Here is a 16,530-nt window from a genome sequence, read left to right as displayed (position 1 = left end):
TCCTGTCCACTTACATGCAGACATGACGTGTTAACTGTCCCTTCAACTGTTCTATTACACTGTCCTATTACAACCATGAAGCGTACTCTGTCCTTTTAGTGCTCAGATCGGTCTGATGATGACTAATAACGTTCGAGAATTTTGTTATAGTTTTGATTAATAATGCGCTGACACTGTAAATTTGATTTGGTAATTCAAAGGAGATGAAAGAGAGAAATCAGTAACCATGTGAGGGAGACCTAGGATGGCCAGAAATGGATGCAAAGTCATCTGTTTTAGGATTGACATTTAATTTGATCATTTGAGTGCATAATCTTATGTCCGAACGTAACTGTTTGTGCGGGATGGAACTTCAACTCGGCCGCAGTGATCATTTGAATGCATCATCTGATGTCCGAACGTAACTGTTTGTGAGGGATGGAACTTCAACTCGGCCGCAGTGAGACCAAAAGTACTCTGCGACAAAATAAGGAAATCACATTCAGATAACAGAAAATGGTCTAACATGACATTGAAAATACCCTCCACTGGCCCTGAGCGTCGATGCTTCCTTCCTCGGAGAGATGTTATGTGATGCGGGATTATATCCAAAGTAACTACATCTGAAGCATAGTTCATGAGTGCGTATTGTTTGACATCTTTATCATCTGTTGCTAGAAACAATTTGATGTCCGTTTGAAAACCTCTTGTTTGCTGTGCTAGGGCGTCTCTAAGATTTTGTGCACAACGGAAAAAGGCCCTGTAATTAAGGTTGTTGGAGTTTGAACCTCTGTGGAGAGCCACATCGCCCATTCTTATATGAATTCCCACTTTTAAAACTTTCTTTGTGAGACCGAGTGAGTGTCGAGCTGCACTTAGCCTGGTTTCTAGCTCTTTAGACTTGAGAAAGAGGAAATCGAAAGCACACCCTACCAAGGAGTTGTTGGTTTTTCTTAGCGATTCATTTACGTTTTTCTCAAGGAAAGGCTTTTCCAACAAGGCGTTTGCAAAATTCCAATTGCTGACAATCTTCTCAACGGGGTGATCGAAATACGATGAGAGGTCTGCCTGCCGCAGCCACGCTTGAAAATCTAGTTTTGTTTTCCACGGCTTCAAAACATCACTTCGAGTCTTCTTGAAATGTTCTTTTTTTCCTAAATAATGTATCCTTGAGTCGAAATGTTTTAAATTCTCCATAGAATAGTTCCACTGAACACCTTTTGGGACAAGGAAACGTTCAAGTGGGGCTCCATGATCCCAGTCTATTAAAAGTGCTCTTTGTGTCAAGATAGAGAGAAATAAAAGTGAAGTAACTCCTCCAAGTCTATTTCCATAACCCGCGCACTCGTATCCTTCTTCTTTGCACGTGAACACGATAAACTTTTGCGGGCGCCGTGCTTGAAGAATGTCCTGGTGAAGTTTTATATAACTTTTCTGCCAGTTATGAGCGCATCTTGCCTCTTTGCGTTGTTCATATGTTGGCATCTGTTCAAGTGACAAACTTTCGCCATCTAGACTGTCATTGGCATGAAATGGATACAAAGAACGCCAGATTCCTAAAAGAATACAACGAAATAAGGGTAGAAAATGTCAAGGTATCTGCAGTGATGAGATAAATATTTTGAAACAAGAAATAGCATTTTTTTAAAATCTTAACCACAACGTTAAAGTTGCTCAAAAACCTTTTCAGACTTTGGGTTATGTTTTCGCCAAACCTAAGGATCCTGTCACGAAAAAACAACGAACCGACGCCATTTATTCTATTCCTTGCAATGACTGTGACAACGAATACATCGGACAGACCAAACGTCAGTTTGGTACACGTTTGAAAGAGCATCAAAAAGCGGTTTTCTTTTGCAAAAAGAAAATTCAGCTTTATCAGAGCACACATGCCTAACCAACCACGCAATTGGGTGGGATAATTCTAAAATTATCACCACTAATCGGCATTACCACCAGCGCCTTTGTTTGGAGGCTTGGCATATTAACTCCGCCCTCGCTCCTTTAAATCGTGACGATGGCGGCTTACTTCCTGGCGCCTTTTTACACCTCGTCAGAAAAAAAAGAGAGCTAATAAGTGATCATATAAAAGGACCTCTTGTTGCAGCGTTTAGATCACCCCGGAAGAGGGCATTAGACAGGAGTGTCGAAACGTTGGGTCTATGCATTGTAACTTCTTTGGTTACATTCATTAAATCTGTAAACCAGAGTAGAATCAAACCATGTCTGTAGTGGTCCTTTGTATCATTTTAATTCTTTAACAGTCCAAACTAATCTCTTATCCAGATCCTTCTCTTCAATTGTAATTGACAACCACTTGGCCGCCGAAGGTCTGGGTAAGAGAATTACGCTCTAAAGGAAGAGAATTAACAACGTCATATTCTAATTGGTTATACCTTTCACTTCCTCAGCTGACTGATATAAGCACTAAATTAACGAGCTGGTACCTGAAATTGGCGTCCCTCCTGTCTGTTGATGGTTCGCTGTTCCTTCATTTCTTTGGACAAGTAAATAAATGGTGAATATGACCACGCCAAGAAACAGAATCAGTTTTCTCCGAGTCAAATTTTCATTGGCGAGTATCCTACATCTCCTCCATTTCCTCATCGTGGCTTCAGATTAATTACAATCAATTATCTACAGAATTAGAGAAGAAAGATAGTTATATAGGAAAATACTTGAGCAAGGAATTTTTAAAGATTCTTGTCATAAAACCATAACAAACTGAACGAAAGCTAGTTGATAATGACAGTGAAATATTAGCAGCCGGCGGGTATAATCTGGGAGCAAATAAACCATTCTTTGGACAAATCGTGGAAAAGGTTTACATTCAAGCTGCAGCTCGTTTATATCTAAGAAGCTAAGGTTGCGGCATTTTTCTGACCCAGTTTCTATAGAGTGAGATAAATCAAAGCAAATAACTCTTGGACTGGTTTGCACTTAGCTTGCACTGCATCTTCAGCTCTCGTTTGAAAATCGACTTCAGACAATTGTGAGTTTTTTTTGCGTCATTACTAGTACTGACTCAGTCGGTAGAAAATTTACTCAAGATTACAATAACCATAAAGTAAAAACCATGAAAGCCTGTGGAAACTAATTGGGCATAATTTTTTTTTCTTTATCCTAGAATAAGGAAAACTTTTTACAACCTCGCACAGTGAGACGAGAGGAATTTTGTAGAGCTCTAACGTGAAGGAGAAATGTGAGAACTAGAACGATGTTGAGAATGCAGTTTTTATTCTTTTACTACTTTTCATTTTCCCTGGTATATTTTTTTTGACGAAATGAGTGCAATTAGCAGTATGGAAATGTACTGCTAATTGTATGTATCATTTAGTTTGAGCGTGAAAATGAACATGACTTGTAGCATTTAAAATCAGGTAGTGGAGCTTGTTTGATTTAAAGCTGAAAGAATATTTATATAGTTTCAGTTTTCGTCTGTTGAAACTAAATTGATATGGCCGTTGTTTTGAACACTTTTGAGTCAATAAACCACTGAATTAACAAGATAGCTACCATAACATTTGGCGTGGAAGTCGCTTAAATGAAATCTCTGATGCTGTCGCTGAAAACTTTAATAGAATCATATTCTTTACTCTGAACATAATTACAACATAGCCCTTGAATCCATTTGAATTTGTGTTCCTTGGCAATGTATGGGTAGATTACATACTGTGGCGATAGGTTTTTCGCGCTAACTCCTAACTGGACTCTTGCGGGGAACGCAACAATAACGGGGGCAAAATAGCTCGGTAGAGACCGACTTGCAGCAGTAACAGAAACTCGTCACGGTTTCTTGGTACACGGAGACTGCTGCTTCAAGCCAACTTGCCACGGTCGTCAAGGATTAGACAGCGTTTTGGTTTTGACCTCTAGTGTACTCAACTTCGCAATCGCAAAAAGCTTTATAAATATAACTTAAACTGCGCGACCGCAAAAATGCATAAAATTGTCCAAAAACTAAAATACATAAATTTTCTCCTAACAATATGTATGTATCAATGTCGATGAAAAATTATCTGATTTGAAAGAAAACTTTGAAGCTAACGCAAATGAAAATCCGAGCAGCTAAAATCAACATTGACATTGCATATATTTTCGTTGTAGTTTATGCCGATCAAAAAAATTTTCGGATGTATCTCATTTTATTTTCCTACCCAAAATAACCACAAGAGTATACTTTCACCAATGGCTTGATTTACTGATACAAGTGCCTGAAGAGGTTAGAAAAGGTTTAATGATCTTGAAATCAGTAAATTTGAACCATAGAAAACTTTCTGAAAAAGTGAATTTTCGGATTTTCTTTTTGTTGGTTTTCGGGTCATGTTGTGAACGAGACGATGAGCTGCATATTTACTAATATAGAATATATTACAATATACTTCTATGGCTATATGAAAGTGTACCATGAATCTCCTGTTACCTTGTAAGGTACTTTTAAAATTCAACGCATCGAACGTACTTTCCAATCGGGCGATTGCGCTTGTTTTGGTGTGGAAGTTATCCTGAATTTAAAGACTGCGTGATCGTATAAAAATCAACAAAGCAGATGCGAAGCTTGTTCTCATATATTATTTGAGGCAAATGCATGATTTGAATATATATAGGTAATATATATTTTTGCTATAATCTTTAACATAATTAGATGGAAGGAAACTTTTATTTGCAGATTTCAAAGGCCTCCTGAGACTACAAAATCATTTAAAAAGTATTGAAAAATGGTCGACTTAGTTATTTCTGGAAAAATGAAGCTCGTATGAAACTTGATCTAGCTGCGTCATTAAAATACATCTCTGCGGTCCTTTAAGAATATGTAGGATCAAAACCGCTCGGTAGAGGTGATTGGTTACTAACGAAAGCCCATAAATCAAAATGAAAACAGCAGTCTTGTAGTTTATTGGCAGTTTTTGTTTTTGTATTCACACATTATATATGACTGAATAAAAACTTGGGGAGCTTCTGTTGGTGAGTTAGCTTAAGTGATTAGGACTATTGAAGTTGTCTGTGGTCAGGTATAGAAAAACCTTAAAAAAACATATGACAAAGAAATTGTTCCGGCTCCTTGGCGATGATCCGACACCACCTTTAACGATGGAGTAAAAAATATGTTATACTAGAAAGTGTCAGGATCGTTACCAATGAGAACATTTGAGCAGTCTTAGTCTTAATTTCTGCTGGTTCGAGTTAAGAAAAAGGCGGTGGAAAAAAATTTTAGCGCGCCGCGTAGGCTTCTGGGAGTAGATGAGGCGTGTATTAGGTAGGGTCCATGAAGGCGGCGCGTTAACATTAATTTTTTTTACTGATGTTTTTATGCTCGCGTGACGGAGTTCTCCGAAAAGTGGGGACTGTTCGTAGTCTACATGGCAACTGATGTACAAGCTGAAGAGCCGTGACGTGTACACGCACCACACTAAGGTGTGTCATTAGATTTCTCAAGAGACACTGGGACGTACGTGTACGTCGTGGTATTCTTACTGCGGCTGGACTTGACGGGACTGAGTACAGTACAGATGCGTTATTGACCCAGAGGATGATGACTGGATATTGGCGAGTTCGTTTTTTGCAATTTTATTGACGAAAACGAAGTCGAGGTCCATAAAAATGCATAAAAGGAACGAGGCTAATATCTAGCCATTTTGTTTGGTCAATAAAAGGATTTATTATATTGCAAAAAGATTATGTTTCATTAATAATCAAGAATAACTTGTTTATTTCGAGAGCCGGGAAAAAAAGCCAACTGTGAATGTAGCACAACAAACCCACGAGATTCGTTTATAATTTTTTGTTTTGACTGTTTTCTGCCGCTTTTTGCGTCTCTGTCGCCAACATTGTACAAGGATTACAAAGTTAGTACTAATTCAGTTGTTTTCTTGCGCAAGATCAAAGCGGGCAATCCCGTGCGGGCACAATGGGCCCATCTTGCCCGCTCGGGTAGCCAATAAAAACACAGGATTTGCTTCATATTGCCCACGCGCGCTGCTATGTTTGTGTATTCGTCTGTGTAATGTGAAAAAAAATTCATAGTTTACTATAAAGACGTGATCTCGATACTCTGAGACTGTAAAACTGAAGAAGGAAATATTCGATAAGTTTTATTAGTATCTTCCCACGCTTCTCGAGTTTTTTTCCCATAATTTTACAAAAGAGATGATAAAATTATGCAAAATATCTGGGTCTAGTGTCATGGAATTGGCGATGGATGGGAAAATCAGAAAACAAGCTTTCAAAAACGAAATCTTCTCCTAATTGTGCAAAACCCTTGCTTCTAGGTATGCCTTATCCCTGATGCTCAAGATCATGTATTGAATTATTACGGCATTGTGGTATTTTCCGATCAAACGGCTTTCATATTTTCAATGCGCACGTCCAGCGGACCTACCTTCGCAAACTTTCATTCGCTCTGACGAAGGGCTAGCGCTCGAAACGTCAGCTTTGAAACTCTTTGCGGTCGCAAATTTACGTTATCAAGTCAGTTGATAATACCAAATTATCTTGTTAAACTCCTCCACCGACGCGGCACCACTCTTTCCTTAGAGCGAACTAGTTAGTCTGATTAGTTCCCAGTACCTACACGTAAAAGGAACGCCTTGTCGTTTAAATCTTAATGGCGCACGAGATCATTCAGCCAACATTTTCACCACGAAAATATTGTCAAGTTTGACCCAAAAAATCCGGTAAATAGTGAAAGAAAGACTCGGAATGGTAAGTTGATGAATTAATTATAATCTTTAAGCAAGAAAATTTTTTTCTTTATCGCAGGAAATAGTCGATCGTAATGGCGTGCAAACTTAAGAGTTCCAAAATTTTATTAATTTATGGTTTCCATTCCTCGATCTTTCTAGGGAGATATATTATTTCCTTTTTTTTTTTGACCATCAGACATTTTTCCTGCAGAATTTTAATTTCCTTTAATGTATCAAGCTTTCGAACATCAAATATAGAAACGGTGTCATGCGATACGAGATATATTTACTTCTGTCGATCAAATTAATGGCACCGCGATTTTTGCCTTCAGGAGGTTTCTGTAGTTTTCGTTTTCTCGTTGGTTCTTTTCTTCCATACCGATAACAACTTTTTTTTACCCATTCCACACTAACGAATTTAAAATGATCTGCTGCTTGGAGTTATATATGCTGAGGTTCAAACTTTTTCTTATTTAATTAAATATTTTTTAGACCAGTTTTGATTTTAATTTTCCCATGTTTCAGAGTATGACAATGAACTCATGACAGAGGGAAATGAAATGTCAAGCTGGTTTAAAAAATTGTACCAAAAAATTTATATGCAAACTGCAATTTTTCATGTACTTTGATTTGTATGAAGGTTTCCAAGGACAAAACTTTTGACCTGAATCACCATAACATGGGATAGTTTGATATTTTGAATTTTATCATTATTATCAATTTTGATAAAATCTTAGCTGCCTGGAGGCAATCACCTCAACCACTACCTCAAAATCTTCATTTACAGCCTGTGTAAAGATCCCTTTTTCACAATGATGCATTTTTGGCATAAATATAAATGCTTTTGAATCCACTCTATTTAAGCAAAAAGGCGTAAAACAAAATTGGTCTATATCCAGTCATTTTGACTTGATATTGAGTAAATCTGAAATGCCTCACAAGCTAAAAAAACAGGATCAGATCATGTGTTGGCACTAGCTGTACTAGAAGGCGACATTGACCTATCTTGCTTGCTGAAGCTATCCCATTTTGTTGCCATGCTATATGTCCTGATAAAGAAGAGTGAAGCAATTCTGGTATATTATGTAACTTGGTGGCATTCATTCCTTTCATCTTATTATTTTGGAGGTTAAGGTTCATTATGAGAGTATTAGTATGATCATCTTACCAACACTTATTTATTATTAGCTTTTGCCCCAAGAATGGTAAATAATTAACTTGATGGCTGTAAAAAAATGAGCTTATATTCCTACAACCTTTCAGCACAATCCATTTTATGTTGGGCCAAACAAATCAAGTTGCTTGTCATTTTTGTTTAATCAGTTTCTCATATCTCAAGATTTTATGACAGATAGTAAAACATTGGTTTACCCAATGCTTTTACGAGTTTGAATATAGAAATATGTGGTTTTAGGTTTTACCAACTTTAAATAATTTATGGGTGATGACATATCATAAATTATTTTCTCTTTAGAAAATGTTCCAGTCATTTTGAAAATTTTCAACAATGAAATTAGAACTCATGGTTTTATCCACAACAGGTTTTTAGTTTTGAATTTCAGAGTACGTGGACAAAAACAGTTATTTTGCAAACTATTCATAAAATCTGAGTTGGGAATAGATAAAATTGTTTGCAAATTTTTGGGCACAAATCTAACTCTAAAGGAGATAATATTCTCAAATGAACTCTATCTGTGTCTTAGAAATACCTTTTTAATTTGTAAAATTCTGAAATATCCAAAGTATGTAATGTTGCAAATATATATAATATGCAATGAGAGGTGCTACCAACTGGTTGAAAAATCAAAGAGAATTATACGTACCTCCAAAGTTCTTGAAAGTTTGCTACTGAAGTCTCTGATGACCAATACTACATGATTCCATACTTCTCACTCCCAGAGAGTATGTTTCAGTTTGAAACTTTTCCTAGATATCTTTGGATTTTTAACCATGGTCTTCATCCTTGTAAACTGGATGTGAATGATGATTAAGTTTATGAATTAATTATGGACTAATTTGTTTATAAGTGGAACTACCAGTTATGGCTTTTAGCAATCAGTGCATTTGTTTTCTAGAGTAGTCCAGACTTTTCTATATGTAATGTTCAGCTTCAGTTTCTTTCTGTAGGTTATTATTTGAATAGTGTTTATGAAGATATCTGGGATTCTGAAACAATATATTAACATTACTATTACTATTGCTGGATTATGATAAAATGTGACTTTCCAAATCTCAAAAAAAAAAAATGACATTTAGCAAGACAAAGAACTATATCCTTGCATAACATTTCTAGAAAGTGTTATTGATGTGCATGAATATTGGGCCTGGAAATCTGATCCTATTCTATAGGCATAATATGATGTTGCTTTTTGTGTTGCAGGCATTGTTTGGGGTTCAGTTTGTGTTGAGTGTTGTTATGGCAACCTTGTTGCAGAAGTTTTCTCCATTTATTTCCCTTGGACGTTGGATTCTTTGCAATAATCAGTAAGCCATACAAATTTTTTATAGCACTGACTCTTTTATAAATCCAGAAATTCATACAGGGTAGGTCCACAGGTAAATTTACTGTTGAAAGCTATAAAATATGTGCCCTTTCTGACATCCAATAAACATTTGAGTGTATTTATTTGAGTTATTGTGTTTGCCGTCCTTCTACATCTATGCTATTAAGATGACAGTGCAATTTTATTCACTCAAAATATAAGACAGTGCACTCAGGGTTCACACAGGTCCTGGAAAATCTGAAAAGTCCTGTAATTTTTGAAATTTTCCAGAACTTTCCAGTTCTGGAAAAAGAATACAGGTCCTGGAAAGTCCTTGAAATTTGTTTAACTTAAGCAATAGAGTTTTTAGAATTTATGTTGAAGAAATGTATGTAGACTGTAAGTAGAATTGATTTTGAAATCTTGGGAATGAAAGGGTTTATGGTGGAATTTGGTGTCATGGAAAATTAGTCCAAGTCCTGGAAAAGTCCCTGAAAAAGAATACAAACCCTTTCTACTGAATAAGCCAAAAGTAAATTACGCCTGTAGAATGTGTCTGTACTTCTAAGACTAAAATTTCCTATTCAGCATTGTTTTTATTGAGATTAATCTCAATCATTACCAACATTCTTGAATGTTTCTTCAAATAAAAGTTGTAATTTAAGAAACCATTGGTATACAATGCAACAATCAACAAAGAACTGTGCCTGGGTTCTCACCCATTAGGAGGTAATTTCCTAATTGTGATATTTTCTTCTCACCATCTTCACCGATAGCCTTGTTCGATATCTCCATCCAACTGATGATGAACTTAAGGGATTGATTGGAAAAAACTCTGTTGCTTCAGGCAAGAATAAAGGAAAAAAAGCCGCACCGATAGATACAAGGTATGTGAAGTTGTTCATAACAGCTATTACAATGTAAACTTAACTTCCCCATCCATAAGTCCTTTACACCGCAATATCTGTATGTATATTCTCTATAGTGTTCTCCATGCAAGAGCTGACAAGGAAATTTGATAATTTTATTTATTTTTGTAATCTTGATGTGGGTTTCAAGGGTGATTTTGTGATGAAACTTGATGCTAGTCATGTTTAGGGGTTAAAATATTAATTTATTTTCAAAAGTTTAAATGCAGAACTTGTTAAATAAGAATAAGATTCATATGGGTAGAATTTTGCACGGCAGTATACGAGCAATTCATGTGGAATTTCTGGGTGTGACGAATAACCGATTGGACCTTGAAATTCATTTGAACACCCATTAAGAGTGATCAAGATAAATTCTACAATTCTCCTTTCATTTTTGTATTCTTTCACATGGACAGGTTTTGAGAATGAAGAAAATTAACGCCAAAGGGATATTATTTTGATACAACACCATACTTAATGATCTAGTAACAACTGAAATAGCGAGGTATGAAATGTATGAGCCCTGGTTGACAGGATGAGCTTTACATTTTAGGCCCTAAAGGGAAAATGATTTTAAATTCAATGAAATCTTCATCAGAAAGCTTAATAAGTTTTGCTCATTACTGATATAATCACTGTCAATATGTTTTTGTCTTTTCTGGACGTTGCATGACTTAACGTATGCTGTATTTTTTTTCTTCTACGTATTCCATGTGGTGTAGAAAAAGGCAGAGTAATGCAGCAGCTGTTGGGGGTAACAACGACGAGGTCAAGACTTTTACAGTCCCGTGCAACATTGATGTCCATCTAGACAAGGCTACGGTACGTTTAAAACTAATTCTCTGTTCTTAAAGCCACGGCTAAAATGAGTGAGAAGACTGCTATGAGATTTCACTGTCACTCGGGACTACTCTGGTACAGTACCATGCCGCTTACATGCCTGCTACAACTCAGAATATACAAGCAAATAAGTAAATACTAGCAAGCTTTGAGCAAAACTATGTGAGTTGCTAGGGGTCGGGGGAGGGGTGGGGGGATTACACCATGGACTACCATTCGCCCTACCGGTTCAAAACTAATACTCGCCTCATGCTCTAACTGACATGCTCTTCTCTTTGTACATGGCATTTAGAAGGAGAGGCAAGGAACATCTTTGATAAAGACAAATCTTTGATTCATTCTTTTTGACATTTTGTTTGCAGATTGAAGAGATTGACTTGTTGCCTCAGTTTCTTTACACAGACTACAAATGGATGGTCGATTTCTCCTTCTGTGCGGCTGTGATAAACGTCCTTGTTGAAATCTTTGCTTTTTTTCTTCCTGAAATCTATACTCAGGAACTTAATTTGGCACTTGTATGGAACTGTCTCGTCATCTTTTTTGCTCTGTATCCTTTGTGTTAAGATTGTGTTTAATTGAAAGTCGTTAGTTCAACAGCTACTGTTACTTTTCAAACCAGAATGTGTTTTTCGAGTCCCAGTGTTTTTCTAGGTTAAGCTTTTCACGCGTTTCACTTTTGATAGAGAAGGTTTGAACATAGACAGACAAGTTGACAAAAAAATGTTACTATTGATACTGAGCCGTCTGGAATTGGCTTTAACAACATTACGAGTGATTGGAGAATCAAAAGCATAAATGAGGATTTTCAGGCTTGGTTTGCAGTACAATAATACAATACAATACAATACAATACAATACAATACAATTTAATTTACGTCGGTAACGTAGGGGGTGATTACCCAATCCCCCGAGCCTAAGGGCTCATGTTGAGTCCGCAAACTGCTTGTAAAGAACGTGTGAGGGTACTGGAGAGAAAATTGCTAAATGAAACAAGTTACCAGAAAAAACGCGACCGTTATCCATCCTTTAGATCTCACTTTACCATCGTAATCCTTTGTCCCTATAAGTAACTAGCATTTTCAAAATTTCTCCTCGAATTATTACCCTTGAATCAAACATTAAGGTCGTTAGAATTAAGGGAATGGTCACCATTTAAAGACGTTCTTGATTGTTAATTAAATTCTCCTTGTCAGCACCTTAAGAAATGTGTAGATAACTGTATGGAGAATGTACATACTGATGTTAGGGTTTGAAGGGTTAAACGGTTCATGCTTCTTAACTGAAATTCAGTAAGGTGTTGTTTTCCTTGGCCGCAGCTTATTGGAGGGGGGATGACACAGGCGAGCGATCCATGTGCCTCACTTTCGGTTTGTTCTTTTTTGTGGTTGCTATGGCTGTTCTTGTGATCGACGAGTCTCTTCTGGACTTCGGACTTGACAAAGGTTAGTTAGTCTGCAAGAAGGCTTTCATAAGCCCGGCAAAACGAGTAGCAAAGCCTCGCCAGCTTTGCCGCACGAGCTACAACGCTAACGCAATAAAACAAAACTGTGGAAACTGTAGAAACCAATAAAGGTGCTAATGACAAACAAACGTTCGTGTAGCTGACGGTACGTTGAGCAAAATACAGTAATTTAATTGGAGAGAGTAAGATTTCAGTTCATTATACTACAGGTTACGAGACGTTTTCAGAAAAAGCGACCGAGTTTATGGAGAAACAAGGGCTGTCTTCCAGGTAGGTTGTTAATGTTACAGTTACTAAAAGTTGTTGCCCAGCGAAAGTTTCGTATCTTTTAATTCCATTCCATTTGCCAAAGCCTTTACACTTAAATTTGTGTACCCTTCAAATTATGGGTGGTCGAGAACACCCGAATTTTCTTCCAACGCCAGCATTTATTGTCCTTTTCTATAAGTACAAAGATATTTACCATTTGGGTGTTTGAGAACTTTATCGAGGATGCTTCTTCTGAACTGCAGGGAGCTTAGCTCCTTAATACTAGTGCAATAACTTCCGATCGACTAGTTTGTCATCCAGGTCAATAGCTATACTTGTGGCCATCTTCATAAAAACCGCGGTAGTGCGAATCAATCTTCCATGCAAACTTATGAAGGCAGTATGTTTATTTTTATGCTAACAGAGGTCCCGCCCCAAAGTGGATGTTTAAACTGTTCTTGGCCGTAGCTTCAGCCATCCTTGGTGCATTTCTTAGTTTTCCTGGCATGCGTTTGGCCAATATGTATCTGGATTCACTGTTCTACTGCAGGGAGACACGTATTATGTTGTAAGTCAACCTGTTATTCATTACACGTTTAGTGCTTAAGACGACACAAATCGAAACCAGCAGCAGGAGCAATCTTCTCGACCTTTCGATCGAAGAAAATGCGTCCAACCGTGTTTTGTTAGTTAAAGTTGTTTGCTAATGCTTGTAAAATCACTTTGTTGTACGCGCATTGCGACCCAGCCATGGCCCAGCTTCCGAAGTAGTTCTCCGTGGCTCATTGCCAAAGCATCGGAGGGCGAAATGTAAAGGTTTGGATTCGAATTCACGCTCGTGACACGACTAGTAACTGTCCTTTTTATGGCGACGTCGTTTAACACCGCCGGATCTTTTTTAATTGAATTTTTCGTAGGGTTCTTCTCCATGTCAACTTCCTGGCTCCTATGTTCCTTATTTTCCTGTGGGTGACGCCCATCTTGCAAGGACCTTTGGTGACAGGTTCGTGGCATGACGACATCGACGACAAGAATGCTAAACCAGTGTAAGTGAAGTGTTAGTAATTCCTCTCCATGTTCACTTGAAAAGAACATGGCTGCGGTGATAAAGGTATTATCCAAGGTTGATACTGATAAACAATTACTCTTTTATCCATATTGAGATAATCCTCGAATAGGTTAGAGAGTTTATCGTCAGGGTTCTTTCCCTCAACATTTGCTTCATTTTGTATATTCTTAGGTTTGAGTTTTATTAGCAATTTTAAGACTGTGGTGATTGGGACTAATCCTGAAAAATTGATCAGTGCGTAATATTTGGCTAGAATTGATAACAGTCGAGTTTCCAGAAGAATAGTCTCCTTCGCAGCCTTTCTTTGGGATGTCACGCAACGTGCTTCTTCCTCATCTAAGTCCTTTCGTAACGGGGACTCAGAAATTTTCCTCTGTCCCACGCTCATGACAAGACGAAAAGAAGATCCGTCTTTGCTCTCATGAAATGTTGGAAAAGATGGTAGGGAGTTTAAGCGTGACGTCAATGGCAACAATAGCCGGCTCTACTTTTAATTTTCTTTCCTTTTATTCTTAAATCGACCCTGTATAAAATTCCAGAAAGAAAACACTTCCCTGTGTACGGTGCGTCACACTTAAGCTCTGTAATGACTAGTTAAGTTGCCGTCTGGTTTCAAAATTTCCCGATCAGGTCTCATTAACTCACGCTGATTTTTGTAGCTTTATCTGAATTATTTCATTTCAGATTGACAGAAAAGGGTTACTACAACCTTCGTTACATCCTGCTGTTGCTCTTCTGTGTCTTGCGGTTGAGTTTGGTTTGGCGACATCTCCAGTCCTATCTTGATATGGCACACGAAAGGATTGAAAAGATGAAGAAAGAAACTGGACGAATCACTAACGTGGAGCTGCAGCGAAAGGTAACAGAATCTTCAACCCTTTCATTCCCAAGATCTCATTAGTAAGTCTCCTTACTGTCTGCAATACAATTCTTATCATGTCAGTTCGGAGAATTTGTATTTGGTCAACTAATAATCCCATAATTGATATTTTTCTTCACTCTAATCACTTGTCTGGTTGATACTTTATTGATATTGTAAGAAAGTATTCTTTCTTGGTCATTCACGCGAGCGATACGGTTCTTTTGAGTTTGGAAAGAGTCTTTTGTCGGTGACAGTGACTGACGTTTCGATAACCAGGGCAGAAGGTATCGTTGGAATCAGTTGAAAAGTTAAATTCGATGAAATTTTACAACTCTGCCTCCTAGAAATTGGTTGTTCAGTCTTGCACCTGAAGTTGTTGGCTCTGGTTGTGTTTTTGAGTAGTGATTAATCAGTTTTTTACTGTTAGGTTAGATCGTTCAGTATGATTCTTTGTTTATTTTGCTGCAGTGAATATTTCTTTTTTAGAATATTGTAAAATTTTGTCTTTTCTTTTTCACAGGTTGCGCGCGTGTTCTACTATCTGTCTGCCGCTGCCCTTCAATATCTGGCGCCGACTCTTCTTCTTCTCTTTTCCGTTCTTATGCTACGAACTCTCGGTGAGTTGAAGGTTGAAGAAAACAGATTGCATATGAGTAACATTGAAAAGCAGAGGCGTGCTTTTTTATTTCGCCCATTTCACCCTAACATCAGAAGTGATATTCTCCACACTGGTCTCTCTTCAAATCCTGTTGTAGGAACAAGGAGAATTTGTTTGATTATTATGAGGTTCATAGCTGGATTGGTGATCATTTCCTTTTTTCTCATGACCTTTACCTTTGATTCAAGGTTGACTCTGTACGGAGAAATTAGATGACAGTCGCACTAAGAGGTTAAAGAGTTAACGTAAGACGACTTAGGCTCATAAACAATTTATCCTGGGTTATCTCCTTGCAGGTTGTTCTGACTGGAACAGTAATCCTGTGGGTGCCTCCCGAATTCAGTATTCATCTTTTATATCAAACAGTACCAGAGAAGCAGCGCTAAATCTGCGGGCAGTCCTCACACCTGCTCTGTTCCAGGGGATCATGTCGTACATGGTTTGGTGGTTGTGCACCTCATGGCTCATTACTACAGTTTTCGGAGTTGTCTATCTAAAGATTTTTGAGGCAAGTTGATCAAGGTCTTCCGTGATCACGAAAAATGGCGGAAATTCTCAGAGAGTGAGCTGCATCGTGGAGAATGGGACGAGAACGAGGCTGAGGTTGACATGTTATGGAAATGACAAGTTTTCCTTATTTGGTGCCGTGTACGGAGTCACTTCCGCAGATCACGAGAGAATAGGGGAACTTATTATAATTAATAAACCTTTACGTTCCTCTTCTGTTTCTGAGCACTCGTGGAAACTTTCCCATGTCCTGTCATTCTTGACATAAGAAATGAATCAATTAATTAGAGTTTGGTTGTTTGTTTGGAGTGCTCAGACAAACTTATATGTGTAGATGTGTGCAAATTGCGTTTTTTTTCCTAGCTGATTTGGAATGGACTTTGTTGTGGGTAATGAACGCCGGTGGACTCGCAATTTTAACGGAAAAGTAACGCCACAAATGCTCCAAACCAAAGTTTCTCATTTTTTTTTTGCGCCTGTCGGCCCGGTGAGACGTACTCCTGGTTGAAAAGTATAATGCTTATAAATGTGTTGCCGAGAGAAGTAAACATGTCAGTAAATTGAGCAGACACATCTGGTACTTTCATTTCCTTGTACTCCTACTATTCTCCTTCCTCCCTATTACAGAAACAAAGCTAACTGATAGCTGAGGCTCTCTACGAAGCCAAACTTTCGACGTGGGATACTGGGATCTTTCTAATTCAAGTGGAAAAGCGTTTTGTCCCTTCAAACGCTGCTGTTTGGCTCAAGTGTTGAACGTTTGAAGTCCACAACCTAAATTGAATTGCAGTAGTTATCTGTTCTGTAAATCGATTATTTCGTGTCAA

The 16,530-nt window shown here is 37.8% G+C and overlaps 2 protein-coding genes across 3 annotated transcripts; one reads left to right on the top strand and one right to left on the bottom strand.

The window, feature by feature from the left end:
• Positions 1-270: 270 nt before the first annotated feature.
• On the bottom strand, positions 271-8,785 carry LOC113667038 (uncharacterized). Of its 2 annotated transcripts, none has more exons than XM_089198994.1 (3): positions 8,486-8,785; positions 2,427-2,616; positions 271-1,535 (listed from the first exon to the last, which is right to left on the bottom strand). In XM_089198994.1, exons 2-3 carry the CDS (start codon positions 2,584-2,586, stop codon positions 316-318), a joined length of 1,380 nt encoding a protein of 459 aa, XP_089055120.1. In that variant the 5' UTR covers positions 2,587-2,616; positions 8,486-8,785; the 3' UTR covers positions 271-315. The 2 variants fall into 2 exon arrangements, with proteins under 2 accessions (XP_089055120.1, XP_089055121.1); XM_089198995.1 differs by lacking the exon at positions 8,486-8,785 and adding an exon at positions 4,403-4,525.
• Positions 6,501-16,272, top strand: LOC113667083 (transmembrane protein 161B). The gene is made up of 12 exons (XM_027182885.2): positions 6,501-6,681; positions 9,043-9,146; positions 9,922-10,032; positions 10,779-10,878; positions 11,259-11,443; positions 12,187-12,338; positions 12,568-12,628; positions 13,032-13,175; positions 13,525-13,653; positions 14,361-14,535; positions 15,059-15,155; positions 15,493-16,272. The coding sequence occupies exons 1-12, from the start codon at positions 6,679-6,681 to the stop codon at positions 15,711-15,713; spliced, it is 1,482 nt and encodes a 493-aa protein (XP_027038686.2). The 5' UTR covers positions 6,501-6,678; the 3' UTR covers positions 15,714-16,272.
• Positions 16,273-16,530: the final 258 nt, after the last annotated feature.

The sequence above is a fragment of the Pocillopora damicornis genome, chromosome 3, assembly GCF_964200805.1.
Source record: "Pocillopora damicornis chromosome 3, jaPocDami1.2, whole genome shotgun sequence".
NCBI classification, from domain to species: domain Eukaryota; kingdom Metazoa; phylum Cnidaria; class Anthozoa; order Scleractinia; family Pocilloporidae; genus Pocillopora; species Pocillopora damicornis.
This window is presented reverse-complemented; position numbering and strand designations above follow the sequence as displayed.

Coding starts and splice junctions, on each gene's coding strand:
- LOC113667038 (XM_089198994.1), bottom strand. CDS start 2,586: ATGAGGAAATGGAGGAGATGTAGGATACTCGCCAATGAAAATTTGACT. Junction 1,536..2,426: donor AGGAGGGACGCCAATTTCAG/GTACCAGCTCGT, acceptor GTATTCTTTTAG/GAATCTGGCGTTCTTTGTAT.
- LOC113667083 (XM_027182885.2), top strand. Junction 10,033..10,778: donor GCCGCACCGATAGATACAAG/GTATGTGAAGTT, acceptor CATGTGGTGTAG/AAAAAGGCAGAGTAATGCAG. Junction 14,536..15,058: donor ACGTGGAGCTGCAGCGAAAG/GTAACAGAATCT, acceptor TCTTTTTCACAG/GTTGCGCGCGTGTTCTACTA.